The sequence below is a fragment of the Anolis sagrei genome, chromosome Y (genome assembly GCF_037176765.1).
Source record: "Anolis sagrei isolate rAnoSag1 chromosome Y, rAnoSag1.mat, whole genome shotgun sequence".
Taxonomy (NCBI): Eukaryota; Metazoa; Chordata; class Lepidosauria; order Squamata; family Dactyloidae; genus Anolis; species Anolis sagrei.
In genome coordinates, this window is record NC_090035.1 from 77,266,768 (window position 1) to 77,293,753 (window position 26,986).

The following is a 26,986-nucleotide window of genomic DNA, read 5'->3' on the forward strand; positions in this document are numbered from 1 at the left end:
GGCACAAGCCAGTAAAGCTGGTCCCAGTGGTGATCGGCACACTGGGTGCAGTGCCTAAAGACCTTGGCCTGCACTTAAACACAATCGGCCCTGACAAAATTACCATCTGCCAGCTGCAGAAGGCACCTTACTGGGATCTGCACGCATTATTCGCTGATACATCACACAGTCCTAGACACTTGGGAAGTGTCCGATGTGTGATCCAATTCAACAACCAACAGAGTGTCTGCTGTGGACTCATCTTGTGGTGTTTCAAATAATAATAATAATAATAATAATAACAACAACAACAACACCAAGCTTTATTTGTACCCCGTCTCCTCTCCCCAAAGGGCACTCTTTGTAATTTGGCCATTACTTTTGCTGCCTGTCTAGAATTCCTTCTTTAAAAACAAAAAGTGTTTGAGCATCAAAGCTTTCAACAATAGAAAGGAAAACCTTGGGGCGCATCTATGCCTGTGGTTCCCAACCTTTGGTCCTCCAGTTGTTTTGGACTTCTAATCCCAGAAATCCCTGCCATTTTACCAGTTGTTAGGAATTGTGAGAGCTGAAGTTCAAAACACCTGGAGGTCTAAAGGTTGGGAAACAGCGAGGGACCTCAACCCAAACTACAAATCTCAGGATCCCATAGCATTGAGTGATGGCAATTAAATTAGGGTTGAGGTCCCTCTAATAGAAGCTCCAAGCACTCCTAAAACAGCTTCATCTTTTGCTTTGGCTCAGCACTAAGATGATAATATGACGCAGATCTAATCACACCCAAGTTTTGACAGGTTATTTAGCCAAAAAAGTTGGGCATTAGATTCAAGTAAATGGGACATTTGTTACGATGTAACCTTCATTTGCATTAGGAGGAGCTGGGTGTGTTTTTCCCAATTCAGGAGCATGGAGCAGAGGGACTACAGTAGCAGGGCTGGTGCAAATTGTGCCCATTCTTCGTTTCTCTCCTTGTACGAGTGAGTTTCCAACAGGATCCAGAACGGCTCCATTATTGGTGCACATGGCCAGAGAGCTCATGTACACCTTCCCTCTAAGAATAGCCCATCTGTTCCCGGAGATTAAACGTCTCAGATCCAGATGGTTAAAAGCTTAAATCAGCCTTTCCAAAGATACAAATGACCCATTTCAGAGATTTTCTACACTTGGGCCACTGTGGCGCAGTGAGAAAATTTACAACTCTGTGAAGAAATCCTTTCCCCATTGTTGCGCTTACAGTATATTCAGTGGAGTGAAGCAGCACCTCTTGCGCTGATGTGCTTCAGGGTCACTTGGCGTTTGCTTTATTAAAAGTGATATTCGGCAGTATGTAATTCTGAATGTGAAAACTACATCAGGCTGAAGGTGAGGATTTAAACACACAGTGTACAAATGTGTGTAGCAACCAATCAGCCTTAAATTAGGCTAATTTGTGGTATGTTTTAAACCGCTCAACTGGGATATGTTTCATTTTGCATGAGAATGGGACTATTTAGCAAACGATGAAAATAATTTCATTGTGAATTACTTATTGCAGAAGAACATTGCTTCTTTCCACTAATCAAATATGGTAAATGAGGTATTTCTTGAGTATTGAGTATATTGAGTATTTCTTGTTAACTCAGAATAATTCTTAGTTCGGTGTTTAGATAACTAATCTTTTGTGCTGAGGAGGAGTCTTGGTTCTCTTCTCAAGAGCTCACGATAGTTGGAGAATCTCCTGTCTTTTGGTTTAGTGTCTTGTACATGTTACCGTTTTGGGGTCAGAGTCCTATGAGTACACCTCTTTAATGGCTGCACTTTTCTCCCTTGGTTCTAATAATAATAATAATAATTGACACAAAAGCACAGTATGTCACAGCAAATGAGATCTCTATGCTGGATTTTGTATCACAAAATCACAAATCGAACGCTTCCCAAGCGTCTAGGACTGGGTGATATATTTTCAAATGATGTGCACAGATCTAAGTAAGGTGGCCTTTTGCAGTTGAGAGATCATGATTTTGTTGATGTTTATTGTTTCCAAATGCCGGCTGAGATCTTATGGCACGGCACCCAGTGCGCCAATGACCACTGGGACCACCTGCACTGGTTTATGCCAGAGTCTTTGCAGTTTGATTTTGAGGTCTTGATAGCGGCTGAGTTTTTTCCTGATGTTTTTCCTCAATGTGACTGTCACCTGGGGGTTGGAACAACTGAGGGGGTTGCGAAGGGGTGTCAGCGGGGTCACCAAAGACCATCAAAAAACATATTTCTGATAGTCATAGGAACACAGTGCTATCCGGAGATAGGTGAACTACATCTCTCCTAAATCACTGTCAATTCCTCCCAAATCCCTGCAGTATTTTCTGTTGGTCATGGGGGTTCTGTGTGGGAAGTTTGGCCCAATTCTATCATAGGTGGGGTTCAAATGGCTCTTTGATTGTAGGTGAACTATAAATCCCAGCAACTCCAACTCACAAATGTCAAGGCCTATTTTTTCCCAAACTCCACCAGTGTTCACATTTGGGCATATTGAGTATTTGTGCCAAGTTTGGTCCAGATCCAACATTGTTTGAGTCCACAGTGCTCTCTGGATGTAGGTGAACTACAACTCCAAAACTCAAAGTCAATGCCCACCAAAACCTTCTAGTATTTTCTGTTGGTCATGGGAGTTCTGTGGGCCAAGTGTGGTTCAATGTCATTGTTGGTAGAGTTCAGAATGCTCTTTCATTGTAGGTGAACTATAAATCCCAGCAACTACAGCTTCCAATCAATTTGCCCTCAACCTCACCAGTATTCAAATTTGGGCATATTGGGTATTTGTGCCAAATTTGGTCCAGTGAATGAAAATACAACCTACATATCAGATATTTACATTATGATTCATAACAGTAGCAAAATTGCAATTATGAAGTAGCAATGAAAATAATTTTGTGGTTGGGGGTCACCATGACATGCTAAGGGGTCACGGCATTAGGAAGGTTGAGAACCACTGATGTAGAAGAATTTGAGAATCAATTGCTTGTGTGTAACATATAAACGGTTTTGCTTACATTCTGGCCCTGGCTGCATAATATTTAAAAATTAATAAAATAAAAATACAGGGGCTTACAAAAATTCCAGCGACTGAGTGTTTCTCTAAGAATGGAAACCTTTCCTCCTTACTTTCATCTTCTAAAACGGAACGTGCTGCAACACACATGGCCCATCTGAAACAAGTGACACATTTTCTTCAGATCATCTTTGTTGATTTTGCAAAGTTTAATCAAATGAGGAAGTCTTTAAAGAGGGGGGGGGGCAGGGGGGAAGGACTTTGTGGAAGTGTGGCTGCCAACAGCCTTAGCTGGCATAACCAACATTGAGGAATGTTGGCATTTTTTGCAGTTCAGCCACCATTATCTAAAGGGACCACACAATCCCCACCTTGGATCAAAGCAACCATAATCTACTAAGGCTTGTTTAGCTATGTGTCAGATTGTGTAGGCAGTGTATATCAGAGATATATCTTATTTGTATTAGCATCGCCCTTCCCCTGCTACTAAAAGATATCAGTAAAATTATACAAATGGGGGGAACCTTTCTAATACAAGGAAGATATGTTTAAAAACTGTTTACATGATATACATCAGTTTTGCATGCTACTAGACAGGGTATGTCATAATTAATATTTTTCTCAGTTTTCTCTTCGGCAGTTTATTATGTCCTGTTTTCCAGCGGTATGTCCCTTGTATAGTAATTTAGAGCAATAAGGGGATTGGATACAAACACATAAATATACAAACACAGAGCTATCATTAATTGCTAGATAGTAGCAGAAACATATACGGTGTTACTGCATTGTAGACAAATTTCTGCAGGGTTGGAAAATGGAGCAACAAGAATGGCAGTATTTGGGGCAAGGAGAAACAGGGTGATAGGAATATATTATTTTAAAACTTTTTACAGTATCTTAGACAAATGAGTGTGTCATATTATATACAATCTAACAGTAAATAAACATAAAAAACATCTTTAATCATATTTCTTATTATTTTTACATTTCCATTACAACTTATGCTACATATAACTCTATCACACACCTTTTATCCACTTATACATGTTGTATTTCTTTATAATAATTATTATACCTTTCCCCCCTCTTCCCCTTACTCTTAGTTTGTGCCCCCTTCGCCAGGACCAACCAACACATGTTGTTTCACCATTCCAAAAAATCATTGTTTCACTAGCTGGCTTATACCCCTTTCCCTCATTAAGCACATACTCAATAAATTCCCCCCATATTTTCCAAAAGTCTGTTTGTTTACATATTCCCCTTTTAATTTTAATATTGCAAGTTAGCTTATCATTAATCACTATATTCCAAATTTCCCTATACCATTCTTCTAATTGAATTTCTTTTTTTTCTTTCCAGTTTTTTTTGCTATTAACAATTTAGCTGCTGTTATCAAATTAGAAACCAATTCTTTCTCCTCTTATAAAGGAATTATATTATCATGTATAAGTAATAATGCTAATTTTGGTGTAATCTCAATCTCTATTTTTATTATTGCTCTTATTTCTTTGAATATGCTTTCCCAAAATTTTTGTATAATATTACATGACCACCATATATGAAGGTACGTCCCTATTTCCTGACAACTTCTCCAGCACTGATTTGAGTATTTTTTATCAATCTGATTTAATCTAATGGGAGTTAAATACAGGGTGATAAGAAGATTAAGAATGAATTCATTTGGTTGCATGCTCACATATTATTTACCATTATCATGTATTTACCATGTGATTTTCTTTCTGAATTTCAACATTTTTTTTGCTAGCAAACATGCTGACTCAGTCTTCAGTGTTGATAGTTTTCCTCTTTGAAATGTGGCAGCCAAGTCTAGGCAGAAGAATAGCATGTGTTGGGATGTCCCTAAGCCACAGGGCTTCATTACGCATGCTGAATCGCTTTAGCAGATGCCCAGTAAGCATATTTTTGATTAAAGAGTTCGCAGAAGAGAAGTTCAGAGTCCAACGAGATTTATTTCTTTAAACAGGAGTGGTAGGAATCATGTGGCCTTCCAGGTATTTGTGTAATGAAAGCCCAGCATTCCCCACTATCGGGTATATTGGTTATAGCTGGTGGGATGTGGAGTCCCACATCTGGAGGGCTGGGTGATTCCAGCCTCGTCTTTACAACAGTCCACATCATAATGAAGGTTTCTATCTCAGAGGTCTCGCTTGACCTTGTTTAGTGGTATCGTCAATTGATTGCTTGTGTCATCCTGCTGCTTGGTTAAATTAAAAGTCTCCCACCTCTTTTTCTAGTGCTGAGGCAATCCCCTGCTGTCTCACTCCTCAAGCGCTTGTGTATGTGTCACATTCCTTGTTTGTTTTGGTAGCCTTTTGCTTTTTCCAATATCAGCTGTTTCAATCTTTTCTATGCTGGCTTGTAGTGCTTTATTTATGGCTGACATGCTCTGGGCACTTCGTAGCAGTTGAACCAGCTAGCATTTGGAAAAGACGGTTCTCAGCCTGCCTTTTGAGTTTGCTTTCAAAGATTGGCTGGACTTGTTGAGGTCCTTCTGGCTTTGCTTAGAGACAGATCAGTGAGCCAGCTCTTTGCTCTCTCTGTACTGTTTGGAAGCACAAGTCATTCTCATTCTAGCACAGTGGTTCTCAACCTGTGGGTCCCCAGGTGTTTTGGCCTACAACTCTCAGAAATCCCATCCAGTTTACCAGCTGTTAGATTTCTGGGAGTTGAAGGCCAAAAACATCTGGGGACCCCAGGTTGAGAACCACTGCGGGTCTAGCACATAATGTGTAGCTTGGATATCATGCTACAGCAGGCATGGGCAAACTTCAGCCCTCCAGGTGTTTTGGACTTCAACTCCCGCAATTCCTAACAGCCGGTAGGCTGTTAGGAATTGTGGGAGTTGAAGTCCAAAACACCTGGAGGGCTGAAGTTTGCCCATGCTTATGCTACAGCCTCTGAATTGGGATTTGCAAAACTACCCAAGAAACTGTAAGCGTGAAAGATCGTGTGTTTCAATTTATCATCCATGTCGCTGAAACTGATAGAACAGCGTTTCTCAATCTGGGGGTCGCGAGAGGGGTGTTAAAGGGGTCTCCAAAGACCATCATAAACACAGTATTTTCTGCTGGTCATAGGGGTTCTATGTGGGAAATTTGGCCCAATTCTATAGTTGGCAAGGTTCAAAATGCTCTTTGATTGTAGGTGAATTATAAATCCCAGCAACTACAACTCCCAAATGTCAAGGTCTATTCTCCCCAAAATTCATTCGTATTCATGTTTAGACAGATTGAGTATTTGTGCCAAGTTTGGTCCAGATTGGGTTGTTGTAGTTTTTTCGGGCTATATGGCCATGTTCTAGAGCAGTTGTTCTCAACCTGGGGTCCCCAGATGTTTTGGCCTTCAACTCCCAGAAATCCCAGCCAGTTCACCAGCTGTTAGGATTTCTGGGAGTTGAAGGCCAAAAACATCTGGGGATCCCAGGTAGAGAACCACTGTTCTAGAGGCATTATCTCCTGACGTTTCGCCTGCATCTATGGCAAGCATTCTCAGAGGATGCAGGCAAAACATCAGGAGAGAATGCCTCTAGAACATGGCCATATAGCCCGAAAAAACCTACAACAACCTAGTGATTCCGGCCATGAAAGCTTTCGACAATACATTGGTCCAGATTCATCAAGTTTGAGTCCACAGTGCTCTCTGGATGTAGGTGAACTACAACTCCAAAACTCAAGATCAATGTCCCACCAAACCCTTCTGTTGGTCATAGGAGTTCTGTGTGCCAAGTTTGGTTCAGTTCCATCATTGATGAAGTTCAGAATGCTCTCTGATTGTAGATTAACTATAAATCCCAGCACCTACAACTCCCAAATGACAAAATAAATCCCTCCACAACCCCACCGGTATTCAAATCTGGGCATATTGGTTAGTTGTGCCAAATGTGGTCCAGTGAATGAATATACGTCCTGCATTTCAGTTATTTATATTATGATTCATAACAGTAGCAAAATTATTGTTGTGAAGTAGCAACGAAAATAATGTTATGGTTGGGAGTCACCACAACACGAGGAACTGTATTAAGGGGTCGCGGCATTAGGAAGGTTGAGAACCACTGTGATAGAACATCTCTATTTGAATGTTGCATATGTGCCTATGTCTTTTGTGGAGAACAAAGAAATATTTACAAGAGCATTGCTCGATTATGGGCCTTCCTGCCTCTCCAGCAGCAAAAAGGTGATTTTGGGGGCAGAAAAAAAGAAGTGCAGTGGCATTTATTGCTAGATATGTGCAGTTAACTCTATCCCTGCAGCATGTGCCACTTCCACAAGCCCCTCTGAATGAGTCTTGGAAGTTTGTAGAATACCTTTGAATTACAGCCGTGCTTAACTAAGATAAATACCCAGCTGGCCTTAGGTGCAGAGCGGCATTAAATGTGGAGTGCGTGTCAGCTTCCCCTTTTCCCACTTTTAGTTTGGCTCGCGTTCCAAATACTTAATCTGGTGACTCAGCTGACTTTTCAAAGCTACCTCTTAGAAAAGTTGAATGCACTTAAGATCAAATGCTCCAGGTTTCTTTTTCTAAATCAAGCGTACAATAGCATTTTCAAACTTACAGCAACCTTTTGTCTCCTGTAATTCATTCCAACTGAAGAACTAGTTAAACTGCATTATTCAGCCATCAAAGCAAAGGATAATTTATATTGGCTGCGGATTCAAAGTCCACATTCTCTGACAACAGGCATGTTGTAACTATGAAGGCCAGCAATGTCATCCGAGTGCCAATCCTCCCGCTCCCCATTTTAAAAGAGCAGTGCCAGTTTTAATCTGAATTAAAAGAAACCAGAATGCCTACAGTATTGCAAAATCAGTATAATTGGGAAATGTTCAAATTGCTTCTCCACTCGTACTTAAATCTTGGCTAATGCATCCCAGTAATATCCCTTAAGAATGCTCTTAGGTCTTTTTTTCACACTTCTAACAATGGTGATCCTATTAGACTGAGCCTATCCATTTGTGGAAACGTAATCTTCCTGATTATAAGAATAATCAGATGCCATTGTTGACCTTAAACCAAAAAGCAAAGATAACGTCTGTCTAGTGCATTCTGTATTGCAACACTGGCTTCAGAAAAAATATTAGCTACTAGCTGTCCCCTGCCATGCGTTGCTGTGGCCCAGTCTGGTGATCTGGAAAATAAAGTAATGAGAAAGTGTTGATTTCTAATATATGTAATTTATTTATGCTTTTGGGTAAACAGTATTTCTTGTTGTTTCTTTGTCATTGTTGATGTGGTTTGCCTACTCTGGAACATGCAACATATACTATTGCATGTTCCAGAGTATAAGCCTAGTTTTTCAGCCCTTTTTTTAGGCTGAAAAAGTCCCCCTTGGCTTATACTCGAGTCAAGGTTGTATATTATTTTACTCTATTATTATTATTGTTGTTGTTATTATTATTATTATTATTATTATTCTCGTTTCATTTATTATTTTATTCTAATTATTATTATTACATTTATCATTTTACTCTATTATTATACCTGTATTGTTTTAGTGTATAATTGTTGTTATTGCTACAGTATTTTACTCTTTTTATTATTATTATTATTACATTTATTATGTTACCCTCTTTGTTATTATTGAAAGGATACGTAAGCACATTTATTTATTTATTTATTTACTTACTTACTTACTTACAACATTTATATGCCACCCTCTCACCCCGAAGGGGACTCAGAGCGGCTTACAAGTAAAAAGTAAATACAATATATTATTATCATAGCACAATATTAATATTATATATTACATTGTACTATAACATTATACTGTGATATTATTAGTAATATTACATTTAATATAAAAATATAATTATAATATCATTTTATTATTATTAGTATATTATTATTTACATTGAAGAAGATAAATAATCATTTAATCAGAGTTGGGCAGTCTTATCTTAAATTACCATTTTTGTAAATATTCAAAAATATATAACCCACTGATCCCTCAATTAATGTAATTTAATTGGCATCTATTTTTATTTTGCAATTCAGCAGTAGCTGCTGCTTTTACCACCCTTGGCTTATATTCGAGTCAATCCGTTTTCTCAATTTTTTGTGGTAAAATTAGGTGTCTCGGCTTATATTCGGGTTGGTTTATACTCGAGTATATACGGTAATTGTCCTTCTTTAGGGGCCCCTTTCAAATCTAAGATACTATATCTCTCTGTGTGTGAGAATAATATATATATATATATATCTATGGCTGGATGGCTCTTTGTCAGCAGGATTTGATTACGTTTTCTTGCCCTGGTAAAGGGAGTTGGACTGGATGACCTTCAGGCAACATTTCTGTTGGTCATGGGTGTTCTCTGTGGGAAGTTTGGCCCAGTTCTCTCGTTGGTGTGGTTCAGAATGCTCTTTGATTGTAGGTGAACTATAAATCCCAGTAACTACAACTCCCAAATGTCAAGGTCTGTTTCTCCCAAACTCCATCTGTGTTCATATTTGGGCATATGGAATATTTGTGCCAAGTTTGGTCCAGATCCTTCATTGTTTGAGCCCACAGTGCTCTCTGGATGTATATGAACTACAACTCCCAAACTCAAGATCAATGTCTACCAAACCCTTCTAGTGTTTTCTGATGGTCATGGGAGTGCTGTGTGCCAAGTTTGGTTCAATCTCATTGTTAGTGGAGCTCAGAATGCTCTTTGATTGTAGGTGAACTATAAATCCCAGTAACTACAACTCCCAAATGTCAAGGTCTATTTCCCCCAAACTCCATCTGTATTCATATTTGGACATATGCTATATATTCGTGCCAAGTTTAGTCCAGATCCATCATTGTTTGAGTCCACAGTGCTGTCTGCATGTAGGTGAACTACAACTCCAAAAGGTCAATGCTCACCAAACCCTTTTAGTATTTTCTGTTGGTCATGGTAGTTCTGTGTGCCAAGTTTGGTTCAATCCCATTGTTGGTGGAGCTGAGAATGCTCTTTGATTGTAGGTTAACTATAAATCCCAGCAACTACAATTCCCAGATGACAAAACCAATTTTTTTGAGTGATGGTCACTCCTTGGGTTAGTAGGTGTCTTGTGGCCAAATTTGGCGGCAATTCGTCCAGTAGTTTTTGAGTTATGTTAATCCCACAAACGAACATTACATTTTTATTTATATAGATTTTGGAAAGGCTGGAAGAAGAAAGATTTCTAGTATAGAAATAACAGATTTCTTATAGTAGTCGTTCAGCTCTTTCAGCTGCACATTGGGCAGATTTCCTTTCCTTGATGCTTTCACCTTTGCTATTTCTCTTTTCCCATCTTTTTTTTTTTTTAACTATTTTTTATTGAGATTTTTCAATATACAAACACACATGTTACAGACATAGTGGATCCACACCAATACAGGAACAGTATCTGCTACATTTATCTCGGCAAATATTCCCCCTCTATGCGTATAAGACTACACATCCGGATGCATAAGGTTCACCATTCCCCTTGAGCATTGGCCTAGATCCTTTATCGTTATTGTTATTAGCTCTCTTTTTTTTTTTTTCTTTCCCCGAAACGTGTGTGGAGGGAAGAGGGTGAGGGAAGGCAGGGTGGGAAGGGGAAAATAGGTGGGGCTGGGGTTGGCAAGAAGGGTCAGGTGCGGGTACATTAAAAACATTGGACTTCCTCAATAGATTGCGCGGCATCACCAACTGGTACCTATTGTATTCAGCTCTATCTTTGAATGCAGCGTCGTCTGATCAGCATTCGTTAGTTATAACACTATATTTTTTTTAATTTTTAAATATTGGCTCACGGGTCGCCAATCAACCCTTTTTTTTTTGCTTACATCATACACCATATTTGACAAAGAGTCTAGTTCCATCAATTCGGTAATTTTTAGAAGCCAGTCCTCCATAAGCGGCAGTTCTTTGGATTTCCATTTGCTCGCGAAGGTATTCCTCGCTGCGGCAGACAGGTGGAATAAGAGTTTTTCCTTGTTTATATCCATTTCAAAATCTAGTAGATGCAATAGGTAGTATTCTGCTCTCAGGTCAAATTTAACTTGTAGAATTCCCTGTACATAGGAGTGAATCTCCTTCCAATAAGCCCTGGCCTTTTTGCAGTGCCACCACATATGCATATAGGTGCCTAGCTTTGTACCACATTTCCAGCATAGACCATTTGAGCCCTTATGAAATTTTGCCAGCTTTTGAGGTGTTAAATGCCAGCGAACAAATATCTTATACCAACTTTCGGTTATGTACACTGACTTGGCATATTTTAATTTCCTTTTCCAAATGTCCTCCCATTCCTTAAGTAGAATGGTGTGCCCCAAGTCTGCGGCCCAGGAGGTCATATTTTCTTTTATGAGTTCTGACTCTGTGGCCCACTCCAAGAGCTTCTGGTATAGCCCTTTTATTAACTTCCTGTCCTTTTTCATAACTGTCTCCCAGAGTGTTTCTTGGGGTGCAAAACCAATTTTATTGTCTTCTTTAAAACAGTCTGAGACTTGCAGGTAATGGTACCAGGAAAACTTTGGGTCGAGTATTCTTAGTGTATCTAACGTTTTTAGCCTCCATTGGTTTTCTTTCCTTTCTAACAGAGACCTATATGTAAACCACTTATCACTAGGTAGTTCTCTCTTATGACAGGCCTCAATTGGGGAGAGCCATAGGGGTGTCTTGCTATAAAATCTAGACTTGTACTTACCCCAAACCTTAATGAGGGCCGCCCTAATGAAGTGATTGGTAAAACTCTTTTCGATCTTGGCCTTTCCCTGCCAAAGATAGGCGTGCCAACCCCTCCTGGTGTCTGCTCCCTCTAGGTTTAGAAGTTTCTTTTTCCTCAGAAGAGCCCATTCCCTTACCCAGGATAAAGCACTAGCCTCAAAGTACAATTCTAAATCAGGCAGGCCTAACCCACCTCTTTCCCTGGAGTCTGTTAGAATCCTGTATTTAATTCTAGCTTTTTTGCCGCACCAGATAAATTTCAGGATGTCTCTTCTCCATTGTGTAAAGCAGAGTTTGGTTCTCAATACCGGTATCATTTGGAAGAGGAAGATCATCTTCGGAAGCACATTCATCTTTATCATGGCCACCCTGCCTAACAGGCTAAGATTTAATTGTTTCCATGTCTCTAGTTTTTTATTTATATTTTTCCAAGCCGGTTCGTAGTTGTTCTTTACCAGTTGTGAGTTGTGGGCCGTTAAGTTTATCCCTAGGTACTTGATCTTATTAGTGACCTTGAATCGTGAGATTTTTTCCAATTCCACCTTCTTAGCTTCTGCTATATTCTTGGTTATAAATTTCGTTTTTGACTCGTTGATTCGCAAACCTGCCACCTTTCCGTATTCCTTGATTTTATTGGACCAGTTTAGGACTGTTTCTACGGGATTTTCTATAATACAAACCAAATCATCGGCATACGCCTTTACTTTGAATTCGTCTTTTCTTATTTTAGATCCTCTCAAGTTAGCATCTCTCCTTATGCCCTCTAGCAGAATCTCCAGCGACATAATAAATAACAGTGGGGATAAAGGGCATCCCTGCCTGGTGCCCTTTTCTACCTTGATCTCCTCTGAGAGCTGGCCATTCACTCTTATCTTTGCTCTTTGGTTTGTATAGATTGCTTTTAGGACGTTAATAAATTGAAATCCCATATCCTTTTCCCTGGAAAGCTGCAGCATAAATTCCCAGTTTACGCAATCGAAAGCTTTCTCGGCGTCGAGAAACAACAATCCGATCTCCCTTTGCGGGTTAGCCTCATAGAACTCTATTATACTCAGGATGGATCTCATGTTTTCACTCATTTGTCTTTTCGGGAGGAATCCCGTTTGATCTTCATTAATAATTTCATTCAGGATAGTTTTTAACCTGTTGGCTATCACATTCGCAAAGATTTTATAGTCGATATTCAGAAGAGATATCGGCCTATAACTCTTCACGCATTCTTCCTCCGTACCTTCCTTATGTATCAGAGTTACCGTTGCCTCTTGCCACGAGTCCGGGATCCTCGCCTCTGATAGGATGTTATTGAATATCTCTAGTAGGTGTGGTGTAAGTTCATCTTGGAATGTTTTATAATATGTCGCAGTTATTCCGTCTGGCCCTGGTGACTTCTCATTTGCTAATTTTTTTATGGCTGTCTTAATCTCCTTCTCCTCTATCTGTTTATTAAGAGTTTCTCTTTGTGCTTCCGATAGCCTATCTGGTTTGTGTGTCGTCAGGTACTCTACAATGTCCTCCATCGGTATCTCATCCTTCTTATAGAGGTCCTTATAAAAGTCACTAAACTGTTTACATATGTCATCCTCCTCAATATAAGTGATCCCGTCTCTGGTTATTTTAGTTATATATTGTGATTGCCTTTTTGCCATATATTTCCTAGCTAGTAGTTTACCTGGCTTATTAGCCTGTGCGTAGTATTTTACCTTCAGGAATTTTAACTTTTTTGCTGTTTGTTCCAATTGTGTTGTATTCCATTGTTTTTTCAATATCTCTAGTTCGAGCTTGAGCTTCTTACTTTCTGGTTTTCTCTTTAGTAACTTTTCCTTGGACTCTATCTCCTCAGACAAGGCCGCCTGTGTTGCTCTTCTTAATCTGTTACGGATCGATCCCTGTTTGATGAAATGTCCTCTAACCACAGCCTTGCTGGCGTCCCACACTACCTCGGCTTTGGTGCCCTTATTACTATTGTGTTCGAAGTATTCCTTAATCTTATTTCTATAGAATTCTATGTCCTCTTCTTTTTTTAATAGGAAGTCGTTTAATCTCCATCTCCTCTGCGATTCCTTCCCTTGGAACTCAACTGTTATAGGGCAATGATCGGTGTTAAGCCTTGGCATTATTTTGATCTTACTAATGTTGGTTATTATTGAGCTCGAGGCCCAGACCATATCTAGCCTGGACCACATCGCATGTCTGTTAGAATAAAAGGTATAATCCCTTCCTGTAGGGTTCTTAACCCTCCAGACGTCATGTAGAAAGAAATCTCTCCTAAACTTGATGAAGTTCTCAGGAAGTCTCCCTCCCTTAATGTATTTTCTCTCGGACCTGGATTTATCACTTGCACAGTCCAATACTCCATTAAAATCTCCCAGCACAATCAGATTTTCAAATGATTGCTCCGCTATCCTTTTCCTTAAATTGTTCACAAAGCTCCTCTTTGGTCCGTTAGGCGCATAAATATTGCAGATCAGTGTCTCTTGGTTGTTTATGCGTGTCTTAATACCTATAAATCTGCCCTCATCATCTTTAAACGCCAAAGAGGCTTTCTGGGGGTCCTTCACATAGAGTACTACTCCCCTCTTCTTCTGTGTAGCTAAAGAGTAATATTCTGTACCTAGTTGTGGCTGGGTTAGGTATCTACTATGTCTAGGGATGATATGGATCTCCTGTAACGCAATGAAGTCAAACTTCCCTTTTTTCAATGTGTCGAAAATAAGTTTTCTTTTATTGGGGGAGTTCATCCCATTTACATTATTAGAATACAGTGTTACATTCTTCATTCTGTGCAGTTTGTGTTTCAAAGTCTAAAGGTCCCACTCCTTTCTCCTCCTCTTCATCTTCAGCCGAATCCGGTCTAGGTCTCTTCTTTTCTTTTTTGCTTGTCTCTGTGTTTTTAATCGAGCTTCTCCTGGCTGCGCCTGCATCTTCTAATGTTTCTTCATTTTTTCCTGGTCTTGGAGCCACTTCTAGGTCTTTCAGGAGCTTCCTGTGGAACTCTTTTGCTTTCTCTTCGGACGTAAGCCAGTATTTGTTGTCCATGTATGTTACTTGGATTCCTTCCCGCCTTTCCCATCGGAACTTTATCTTATGTTTTTTCAGTTCATCAGTTATGAAATAGTATTTCTTTCTGCTGTTCATGGAACTGTAGGAGAATTCCTTGAGGACTATCACCCTTTTGCCTTTATATTGTACCTGTTCCTTTGCTTTTGCTCTAATGATTTCTTCCCTGAAGCTTCTTCTGCAAAAAGTTACCACGATGTCTCTCGGCACTTTATTTCTTTTCGCGTAGTTCGAATTCACTCTACGAAGTGAGTCGATCTCTCTGTTCGTTTTTTCTGTGGGGATTTCTAGGATTTCGGATGTGATCTCAGCTATTATTCTCCGTATGTTATCCTCTTCATTCTCTTCTATGTTCCTGAATCTTAGTTGAAAGTCTGCTTCTTTACTTGCAATTATGTCCTGCTGCTTCTCCATTTTTTCACTCGCTTCTTCTAGTCTTTTTATTCTGGCTTCTGATTTCCCTTGATTTTTCTTTAAAGTTGCATTCTCTTTTTTCAGCTCTTTTATCTCCATTTGGGCGCCGTCCACCTCTTTTTTTATCTGTGCTAGGTCTTCTTTCAGTTCCTGTTTCATTTTCCCCATTTCCTTCTGGATGAGTTTTTCCAAGTTGTTCTGCGTCTTAATTTGGTTATCCTCAATTTTTTTTCCAATATTCTCTTGGATCTTTAGCATTTCTGCCAGTAGGTCCTTTAAGGAGATCTCCCCTTGTGTGGATGTTGATAATCTTCTCGCTGGAATTGGGGTGTTTCCTTGTGATGTTGTGGGAATCATTGGATTTGTTGAGCCGGGTGTTGCACTAGTTACTTTGTTTTGTTTTGTTGATGACAAGAATTTTTCCATTTTACTCTCCGTCATTCTTTGGTAGTGTTAGTACAGAACGTTTCCTTGTTTATCACTCTTACTTCTCAATGGTGAGGAGGGTCCTGGGGGTATCTCCCTTTTCAGCCTTTATATGTCTTTATTTAGTTGTATTGATTGTATCTTCCTTTCAACGTTAGGGGGGTGTCCCTCTGTAATTCTTCCCCCCATCCACCCCTGTCCCTGCCCTCTTTCTCGCTCCGCACTCTTCCCCCGCACTCGGGAGTCTTATTGAGGGGGTATAGGGGATCCACCTTCCCCGTGGCTCTCCGCTCTCCCTCCTCTTCCCCCTCTCACCTCTCTTTCTTTCTTCTTTCGTCCTTCACGGCTTCACAACTTCGCCCCCCGGCTGCTTCCACTCGGTCCCTTCCGCGTTTCTTGGCTGGCGCACCTTCCCCGCTGATCTTCTTGTTCTGGTTACCCTTACTTCCAACTCTTCTTCCGCGTTGTGTCCTGCGCGTGCGCACGCAAAGCGTTGCGCTTTGCGCATGCGTGCGCCGCGCGTCGCGCCGCGCGTCCTCACGCGGCGTCTGCTTTCCTTTTAGATGCCCTTAAAGGAGCCGCGGATCCAGCGGGCCTATGAGGGTCTTGCGGGGTCCAAGAAGGCAGCCCAGGGAGATGGAGAGGTACTTAGGGGTGAGGGGTTGAAAAGAGCGTGGGGACGGGGTCCTAAAAGTTGGTGGGTGGGGATGGGGAGGGCGGGGTTTTCACGGGTGAGAGGATTCCTGAGGGTGACTCTTCTCAGCCACTATTTCCCAGGCCTACCTTAGTGCCTCTTCAGCATTCCTTCACCTCTGAGCACAGCAAATAGCTTCTTATGAGTTCCACTCTCCACTCTCCTCTTTCCACTCTCCTCTATCTTCCTTTCTTCTTCTTCTTCTCCTTTCGTTTGGCAGGTTGGCTTTTATATGTTATGTTGTCCTCTCATTTCTTTCATTTCTCTCACACTCCTTGCATATTCACTCTTCGGTTCTCCTTGCTCTCTCTCCTTGACGCTGCAGCTCGCTGCCTCCGCTTTCTTTTGTTTCTGTTTTCCTTCTTTCCTATCTCAGTTGCAAGAATCTTCTTCTTCACATTAAGTAGAGACTGACGGCGATAGCGGCTCTCTCGAGCCGTGTCTCTCCTCCGGGCGCTGGCTCGGCGTCCTGCCAGGCAGGGAACAGCCGTCTCCCTTGAGGGGAGACCGCTCTACCCGCCCCCGCAGGGGTAACCGAGCTTTGCTTGCAAGTGGTCCTCTGTCCAACCACTTGTGGGGTTACTAACCCCTTACCCTCCGAGGAGAACACAGGTTCCCTCGACAGGCTCACGGAGCCTCAGCGACCTGCATCCGCCGCCATTCCCGTCTCTTCCCATCTTGTTGATAATGCAGTGATTTGAAGTGTGGTGTAGCCAGGGGACAAAGACATAAAGCTGACATTTGACTCCTGTTAAACTTTACGTTATAGTAGTTAATTTATAGTTCAGGAGACTTTTCGCCTTTTATTGCTATTTTGTTAAAAACCTCTGCCAGATAAACTATATAAAGTCCACAGAGTTGTGTGTTTATTGGCATAGCCTTTTGCCTAGCGAACAAGAATCACACTCTTTCTGTAAAGGGAGTTATCTGGTCATCTTGTCTCATGAATGTGTTTCAGGAAATCTGGAAGTGGTCTGGTCTCAACTTCTTGCATGTCTCTGTCTCTTGAAATTATCCAAAGCAAGCTAAGTGATACCTAGATGTACCAATATGGTAGGTCTGTGGAAATTCTTCCTTAAGGAAGGGAATTTAGCACTTCAAGAATATTGCCAGCTAAACATCTACATGTCCATTAGATACAGGATATGCATGTGCTATTTTATTTATCGTGTCAGGAGCAGCCAGACATTTGTATTACATTTTTAACAAAACAAACAAACAGACAGACAAAACACAAAGTTTGCAAGATTGGCAGTTGATTAAATGTCCAATATCTGGCCATTTGGAGTGCCTCTGGTGCTACTATAAGAAGGTCCTCCCTTATGCATGAAGCAGGGCTTCTCAACCCGGGGTCCCCAGATGTTTTTGGCCTTCAACTCCCAGAAATCCTAACAGCTGATAAACTGCCTGGGATTTCTGGGAGTTGTAGGCCAAAAACATCTGGGGAACCCAGGTTGAGACTCACTGTTCTAGAAGCATTCTCTCATGTTTCGCTTCCTCACTACTAGAAATACTGTTAGTTTGGGTTGCTGTAAGTTTTTTGGGCTGTGTAGCCATGTTCCAGAAGCATTCTCTCCTGACCTTTTGCCTGCTTCTATGGCAGGCATCCTCAGAGTTTGTGAGGTCTGTTGGAAACTAGGAAAATTGGGTTTATATATCTGTGGAAAGTCGAGGGTAGGACTTTCTTGTCTGTCGGAGCTAGGTGTGAATGTTTCAATTGGCCACCTTGATTAGCATTTGATGGCCTGACACTTTTTAGGTGTGGCTTGTTACTGCCTGGAGGAATCCTTTGTTGGGAGGTTATTAGCTGTCCCTGACTGTTTTTTGTCTTGAGTTCCCTGTATTTGAGAGGGTCTTTCGTTAATAAGCCCATTCACCCAAGAGTTTTCAGGGCACAACCTTTGTGTGTGTGTGTGTGTGTGTGTGTGTGTGTGTGTTATACTTTTCCTTTTGAATCAAGTTGAAATTCCTATGTGTCTCTTTGCCATGTAGTAGTATGTTTTAATGAAAGATCTCTTGCACTTTTCCTGTAATTAAAAATATCCTAAACCTGTTCCTATTCTCCACTTTTCCCCAGGGAGACATGCTGTCTATCCAGTTGTGAAGATCAGTAACAACTGAGCTGCTGTCGGTCCACGCAACATGGGAAGAGCCATCTCCGCTGTCCTGCCCATCGTTAATGTGAATTGCTAGCAGTCACCTGCCCGTTACTGCGATTGCATGGAAATTCAGCAGGCATTAATACTCCAGGAAGCTGTCAAGGGTAACAGGATGTTTGGACGATGATGATGGCAAGGAAGCAAGATGTCCGCATCCCCACCTACAACATCAGTGTGGTCGGATTGTCTGGGACGGAGAAAGAGAAAGGGCAGTGTGGCATTGGGAAATCATGCCTGTGCAATCGCTTTGTGCGGCCCAGGGCAGATGACTTCCACTTGGACCACACTTCAGTCCTCAGCACCAGTGACTTTGGAGGAAGAGTTGTCAACAACGACCACTTCTTGTACTGGGGGGAAGTGGTGCGTTCCCTGGAGGACTGTGTGGAATGTAAAATGCACATTGTGGAACAGACTGAATTTATTGATGACCAGACTTTCCAGCCTCACCGCAGCACAGCCCTCCAGCCCTATATCAAAAGGGCGGCTGCGACCAAGCTTGCATCTGCAGAAAAGCTCATGTACTTTTGCACTGATCAGCTCGGGCTGGAGCAGGACTTCGAGCAGAAACAGATGCCGGATGGGAAGCTGTTGGTGGACGGCTTTCTTCTCTGTATCGATGTCAGCAGGGGCATGAACAGGAACTTTGATGATCAGCTCAAGTTCGTTTCAAACCTGTACAATCAACTCACGAAAACGAAAAAGCCCACAGTGATCGTTCTGACAAAGTGTGACGAAGGGGTGGAGCGGTACATTAGAGATGCACACACTTTTGCCTTAAGCAAAAAGAACCTCCAGGTGGTCGAGACGTCTGCCAGATCCAATGTGAACGTGGACTTGGCTTTCAGCACTTTAGTGCAGCTGATAGACAAAAGCAGGGGCAAGACTAAAATTATCCCTTACTTTGAGGCTTTGAAACAGCAAAGCCAGCAGATTGCGGCTGCGAAAGATAAGTATGAGTGGCTGGTGAGCCGCATTGTGAAAAACCACAATGAGACTTGGTTGAATGTCTCGCGGAAGATGCAGTCCTCTCCAGAGTACCAGGATTACGTCTATCTGGAAGGGACGCCGAAAGCCAAGAAGCTCTTCCTGCAACATATTCATCGCCTCAAACAAGAACATATAGAGCGCCGGAGGAAAATGTATCTTGCTGCTTTGCCTCTCGCTTTTGAAGCCCTTATTCCAGACTTGGATGATATAAACCATTTGAGCTGCATCAAGGTGGAGAAGCTGTTGGAGTCGAAGCCGGACTTCTTAAAGTGGTTTGTGGTTCTTGAGGAGACTCCCTGGGATGCCACCAACCACATCGATAACATGGAGAACGAACGCATTCCCTTCGACCTGATGGAGACCTTGCCTGCCCAGCAACTGTATGAGGCCCATCTTGAGAAGCTGAGGAATGAGAGGAAAAGGGCAGAAATGAGAAGGGCTTTCAAAGAGAATCTGGAGACTTCCCCTTTTATAACCCCAGGAAAACCTTGGGAGGAGGCGCGTAGTTTCATCATGAACGAAGACTTTTATATGTGGCTTGAAGAGTCGGTCTACATGGATATTTATGGTAGACACCAAAAGCAGATTATAGAGAAGGCCAAGGAGGAGTTTCAGGAGCTGCTTCTGGAATACTCAGAACTGTTCTATGAGCTGGAGCTTGATGCCAAGCCCAGTAAAGAGAAAATGGGCGTCATCCAGGATGTCTTGGGTGAAGAACAACGATTTAAAGCATTGCAAAAGCTGCAAGCTGAACGAGATGCCCTGATCTTGAAGCACATCCATTTTGTGTATCACCCAACAAAGGAAACCTGCCCCAGCTGCCCAGCTTGCATAGATGCTAAAATTGAGCATTTGATAAGTTCCAGGTTTATAAGGCCTTCTGATCGCAATCAGAAAAACTTACTGTCAGACTCCAATATAGATAGAATCAACTTAGTCATTCTCGGTAAAGATGGACTTGCACGTGAGTTAGCAAATGAGATCCGAGCTCTTTGCACAAATGATGACAAGTATGTGATAGATGGGAAGATGTATGAGCTCTCCTTGAGACCGATCGAAGGTAATGTCAGGCTTCCTGTTAATTCTTTTCAGACGCCAACTTTTCAGCCCCATGGTTGCCTCTGTCTTTATAACTCCAAGGAATCTCTGTCGTATGTTGTCGAAAGTATTGAAAAGAGCCGAGAGTCCACGCTTGGCCGAAGGGACAACCACTTAGTTCACCTTCCTCTGACTCTCATCCTGGTGAACAAGAGAGGAGACACGAGTGGAGAAACCCTGCACAGCCTCATCCAGCAAGGGCAGCAGATTGCCAGTAAGCTGCAGTGCGTCTTCCTCGACCCAGCTTCTGCTGGCATTGGCTATGGGCGTAATATTAACGAGAAGCAAATCAGTCAAGTTCTGAAAGGCCTGCTCGACTCGAAGCGCAACTTAAACCTGATGAGCTCGACAGCGAGCATTAAAGATATGGCTGATATTGATCTTCGGATAGTCATGTGTTTGCTGTGTGGAGATCCCTTCAATGCGGATGACATCCTCCTCCCAATTCTTCAATCCCAAACCTGTAGGCCTTCCCATTGCGGGAGCAGTAATTCTGTGTTACTTGAATATCACATAGGACCACACAAGAGGCGAATAGAACTCTCCTTGCTTTCGTACCATTCCTCCTTTAGCATTAGGAAAAGCTGGCTAGTCCATGGCTACATTTTGTTTTATTCAGCTAAGCGTAAAGCCTCCCTGGCTATGTTACGTGCCTTCCTTTCTGAAGTGCAGGATATTATCCCTGTTCAAATCGTGGCACTCACAGATGGCTCCTTAGATGTTCTGGACAACGATTTGAGTAGGGAACAGTTGACGGAGGGAGAGGATATCGCCCAGGACATCGAAGGAAAGTTCACAACTATCCCTTGTAGTCAACCTCAACATAAACTAGAAATCTTCCACCTGTTCTTCAAGGACGTGATGGAGAGGAAAAACATCATTGAAGCCACCCACATGTACGATAACGCTGCAGAAGCCTGCAGCACCACGGAAGAAGTGTTCAATTCCCCCCGTGCCGGCTCCCCCCTCTGCAATTCGAACCTTCAGGATTCGGAGGAAGACATTGAGCCTCCGACCTACAGCCCTTTCCGAGAGGACACCTCATTGCCCAGTTTGTCCAAAGATCTTTCTAAACTTTCCATGGAGTTGGAGGGGAACGATGGTCTTTCTGTCTTTTCTGTTATGAGCACTTTTGAAAGCAAGCTGAACAACAAAGTACCTCCGCCAGTGAAACCAAAGCCCCCAGTCCATTTTGATATTACCAAGGGGGATCTTTCTTATTTGGAACAAGGGCATAGGGACGGGCAGAGGAAGTCCGTGTCATCCAGCAGTTGGCCCCCAACGGATGGCTTTGACCCTTCCGACTATGCAGAGCCCATGGATGCGGTAGTCAAACCGAGGAACGAGGAGGAAAATATCTACTCAGTGCCCCACGACAGCACCCAAGGCAAAATCATCACCATTCGGAACATCAACAAGACCCAGTCCAACGGAAGCGGCAACGGGTCAGACAGCGAAATGGACACGAGCTCCTTAGAACGTGGCCGCAAGGTGTCTATCATTAGTAAACCAGTGCTGTATCGGACAAGATGTACGAAGCTCGGGAGATTTGCCAGTTTCAGGACCAGTTTCAGCGTAGGGAGCGATGATGAATTGGGCCCCATCAGGAAGAAGGAGGAAGACCAGACCTCCCAAGGTTATAAGGGAGATAATGCTGTCATTCCATATGAGACTACCGATGAAGACCCCAGGAAAAGGAACATCCTCCGAAGCTTGAGGAGAACAACTAAGGTAACGTACTGATTGTTTTTTAAAGGCGAGTTAATTTCTATGGTTTGACAGCCTCTTAACTCATTAATTCCAGTTAATATTAAAAACTTGGCTCTTCCAATGTGCCTTTGGAGAGTGACCATATATCCCATTTCTGTCTGTTCCATCTACAGTGTCGTCCTCATGATGACGACACTTTCCTCCATCCTTAATGAAGGCCTAACCCCACTGTTCGTCCTTTTTGGGCTCCTCCCTCACAAATACATTTTTTCCACTTCTATCTCATCCAGGGTTTTATTATTTTATCTTGTGCATTTAGCCCGCCCATCGTGTTCGACTTTTCATTATGTTATTTTGCACTTTTATGTATTTTATTGTGATGTAATTTTTCGTTTTATTTTGCTGTATTGTTTTTTCGGGCTTGGCCTCATGTTAGCTTCCTCGAGTCCCCTTTGGGGAGATGGTCGTGGGGTATAAATAAAGATTATTACTATTATTATTATTATTATTATTATTATTACTACTACTACTACTATTGGGTTGTTGTAGGGTTTTTTTTTTGAGCTATATGGCCATGTTCTAGAGCAGTGGTTCTCAACCTGGGGTCCCCAGATGTTTTTGTCCTACAAAAACAGGTTGAGAACCACTGTTCTGGAGGCATTCTCTCCTGACGTTTTGCCTGCATTATTATTATTATTAAATTTTATTTGTACCCCGCTAGCATCTCCCGAAGGACTTGTTGCGGCCTCACTACCTCTGAGGATGCTTGCCATAGATGCAGGCGAAACGTCAGGAGAGAATGCCTCTAAAACATGGCCATATAGCCTGAAAAAACCTACAACAACCCAGTGATTCCGGCCATGAAAGCCTCTGACCATTATTATCATTATTATTATTATTATTATTATTATTATTATTATTGCTGCTTTGGAAACTGAGCGACAGAGTAGAGATGGGTGTCAATTAAGAAAACTCCCATGTATTCCAATAATAATTGCATTTTTTGAATCTTCAGTAAAACCACTTGTTTGCCCAATAAATTTCATGAAAACTATAAATAGGGAAAATATACATGGCAGTGGGTTAAACCATTAAGCTGCTGAACTTGCTGATGGAAAGATCAGCAGTTTGAATTTGGTGAGCAGGGTGAGCTCCTGTTGTTAGCTCTAGATTCTGCCAACCTAGCAGTTTGAAAAACATGCAGATGTGAGTAGATCAATAGGTATCACTTCTGTGGGAAGGTAATGCTCCATGCAGTCATACTGGCCACATGATCAGTGGAGCGTGATGAGCTCCTGCTGTTAGCCCCAGCTTCTGCCAACCTAGCAGTTTGAAAAACATGCAAATGTGAGTAGATCAATAGGTATCACTTTTGTGGGAAGGTAATGCTCCATGCAGTCATACTGGCCACATGACTTTGGAGGTGTCTATGGACAACGCCAGCTCTTTGGCTTAGAAATGGAGATGAGCCCCACCCCTCTGAGTCGGATACGACTAGATTTAATGTCAGGAGAAACCTTTACCTTTACTTTAGACATGATTCTGGTTCAGTGGTTGCCATTTTAGCCAAGTTTTAGTGAGAAATGCATTGTTATCCTCATTTTCCCACTTGTGCAGCCTCTAGATGATCATCGTACAAAACTGCCAGCAGGTTATCATTCCCTGGTGAGCATGACATATTAGCACTGTTCCTGTTGCCATATTTTGAGATGATTGCTGCTAATTATCTCCTCTGATCAAGATTTGAGATGCCTGCTTAATAATCATTATGGAAAAATATATTTGAGCGAAAGATTTTAAATTACATCTCTTGTTAAGTATCTTTGCGTCAAGCCTGGCTTCTGGAAACACTCTGAACAAGGAGCAGTTGGTCCCTTAAGGATTGATTAATTTTGAAGGACAGTTGTCTGGAATGCAGGGCGAGCCTTGTATTTAAACTCGTTATTTATAAACGTAATTATTCCGAGAGGTAATGACTTGCAGTGTCCCATCTAAAATAGGCAGGGAAGTCAATCAACCTTCGCTTGTATGTGTAGAGAGACCTATTTTCCCCCCATGAGTTTTAATAGTCCTATATTCTCAAACTTTGCTCTCAACGGAGTTATTTTCTTAACCTGGGCCTTTTGTCGAGGGCTTTTCCCATTGCAGCACAAAAGGCTACTGAACAGAAGTAGGTTCGTTTCTTTCATGCAAAGACTTTTGTCTCTTGAAACAATGTCGTGACTGCTTTGCAAAACAGTGGTGATTTCATACTTGCGGCAGCTGTCCCTTTGCCAGCAGGGTAGACTTCTTCTCTTCATTGGCATTAGAGGCCTGTTCCTGGAAGAGCGGGGGGGGGGGGGGGGACAAACAAAGGCCGAATGGTCTGGTCAAACTCTTTCTGAGGAAGCTTTGAATAATCGTGTAGATTTTTCAAAAGTGGGAAAAAAGAGAGAAGGTTCTGTTATTTTGCTTCAGAATTCTGTTGTGGCTTTTACAGTGGAAGTTGCGAATAGGAAAAGTTGGGAGCCTATTTTTAGAAAATCATGCTCAGCCCTGAATCACACAATGACTTCTTGGATCACCCAGCGGGAAAACATCTCTGGATGAGAAAGTGTGTGAATATCATTAACTGGGTTGTTGTGTGCTTTCCGGGCTCTATGGCCATGTTCCAGAATCATTCTCTCCTGACGTTTTGCCTCCATTTATGGCAGGCATCCTCAGAGGTTGTGAGATCTGTTGGAAACTAGGAAAATGGGGTTTATATATCTGTGGAAGGCCCAGGGTGGGATGAAGAAATCTTGTCTATTTGAGGTAGGTGTGAATGTATCCATTGGCCACCTTGATTATAGGTGGTTGTTCCAGTGTGCCTTTCCAGAATAACATGGTTGTTTCAGTGTGCCTTTCCAGAATAATGAATTTCTCAGCAATATGCCCTCAAAATGCACTTTATTATTGATTTAGGATTGATTGATCTGCATGCCCTATCCCCTCCGAAAATTTCCATCCCACTTATATCCTTGCTCATGCCCAGCGTTATTTTTTAAATTTTAATTTTACATTTGGCCCAGCCATAGGTTTTAAATGTTTGTTGTGTTACTGTACTGCTTATAATTTATTTTATTTTTGTTTATGATATGTTTTTTAACTGTTTCGTATTGTTTGTTTGCTATTGTTTTATTATTGATGTATTGTGGGCTTGGCCTCATGTAAACTGCATCAAGTCCCTTGGGGAGATGGTAGCGGGGTATAAATAAAGATTATTATTATTATTATTATTATTATTATTGATTAGCATTGAATGACCTAGCAATTTTTAAGGTCTGGCTTCTTACTGCCTAGGGAAATCCTTTATTGGGAGGTGATTAGTTGGCTCTGATTGTTTCTTGTCTGGAATTCCTCTTTTTTTTACTGTTTATTTGCTGTTATGGTGAGCTTATGTGTCTCCTTATGAAACATCTAGGACAGGAATCCTCAAACTTTTTAAGCAGAGGCCATTTGTGCTGCTACTGGACAGATCTTGCCCCTGAAACTGTTGGAAATAGCAACCTTCTACAAGCCTCCTATACTAATTATAATTCAGATTGGTTACTATAGTGTATATTTGTATATTGGTATGCAGTTTTCCTTAACTCTGTGTTGTGGGAGGGACTACAGGCCATGTGACCAGATCTGGGACTATTCAGACCTGAGACTCCATTTCAGAGGAAGAGACGCCATTACTCTCTCAAGACTCTACAAATTCCAATAGACTCTGAGAGATGCTTTAGACCAGGGATCCTCAAACTTTTTAAAGAGGGCCAAGCCACAGTCCCTTAAACTGTTGGAGGGCCTGATTATAATTTGAAAAAAACATGAATGAATTCCTGTGCACACTGCACATATCTTATTTGTAGTGCAAAAAAACACTTAAAAACAATACAATAATTAAAATGAAGAACAATTTTTATAAATATAAACTTATTAGTATTTCAGTGGGAAGTGTGGGCCTGCTTTTGGCTGATGAGATAGGATTGTTGTTGTTGTTGTGCTTTCAAGTTGTTTCAGATTTAGGTTGACCCTGAGTGAGGGCTGGTTAAATGACCTTGGAGGGCTGTATCCGGCCCTCTGGCCTTAGTTTGAGGACCCCTGATCTAGGAACTTAAAATCGTCTGGGGATGCCCAGCTCTTGATCCCGCCTTCCTTGCAGGCACGCCTGGTGGGGACGAGAGACAGAGTCTTCCCAGTGGTGGCCCCTCGGCTGTGGAATTCCCTCCCTAGGGATATTAGATCAGCCCCCTCCCTCCTAAGTTTCCAAAAAAGCATAAAAACTTGGCTCTTAGAGCAAGCGTTTGTAAATACAGTGCAATAAATAATTATGAACTACAAAGAATAAACATGGAACGGTCACACAATGCTACTGGACAATGAGTTTAAGGGGACGACACTGGTGATAGTATGTTTTTAATGGTTTTATAATATTATGTTGTATGTTCTAATTGTATTTTCATGAATGCTGGCATCGAATTGCTGTCGCCTTGAGTAGTTTTATGATTGAGAAAGGCTGGCTACAAGTACTGTAAATAAATAAAATAAATAAATAATAATAATCACCTCCCAACAAAGGATTCTCCCAGGCAGTAAGAAGCCAGATCTTAAAAATTGCTAGGCCATTCAATGCTAATCAAGGTGGCCAATTGCTACATTCACACCTACCTCCAACAGACGTGTTCTTTCTCCCACCCCGGACATTATTCCACAGATATCTAAATCCTATTTTTCTAGTTTCCAA

General features: G+C 41.7%; 1 protein-coding gene across 1 annotated transcript in view; it reads left to right on the plus strand.

Annotated features, from left to right (window-relative positions):
- The window catches only part of LOC132781683 (rho GTPase-activating protein 35), a 128,301-nt gene that overhangs the window by 32,607 nt on the left and 68,708 nt on the right, over positions 1-26,986 (plus strand). Inside the window, exon 2 of the mRNA XM_060786066.2 lies at positions 18,360-22,257. Coding sequence (XP_060642049.1) covers positions 18,565-22,257 — 3,693 coding nt within the window. The 5' untranslated portion in view covers positions 18,360-18,564. The remainder of the gene's footprint in view (positions 1-18,359; positions 22,258-26,986) is intronic.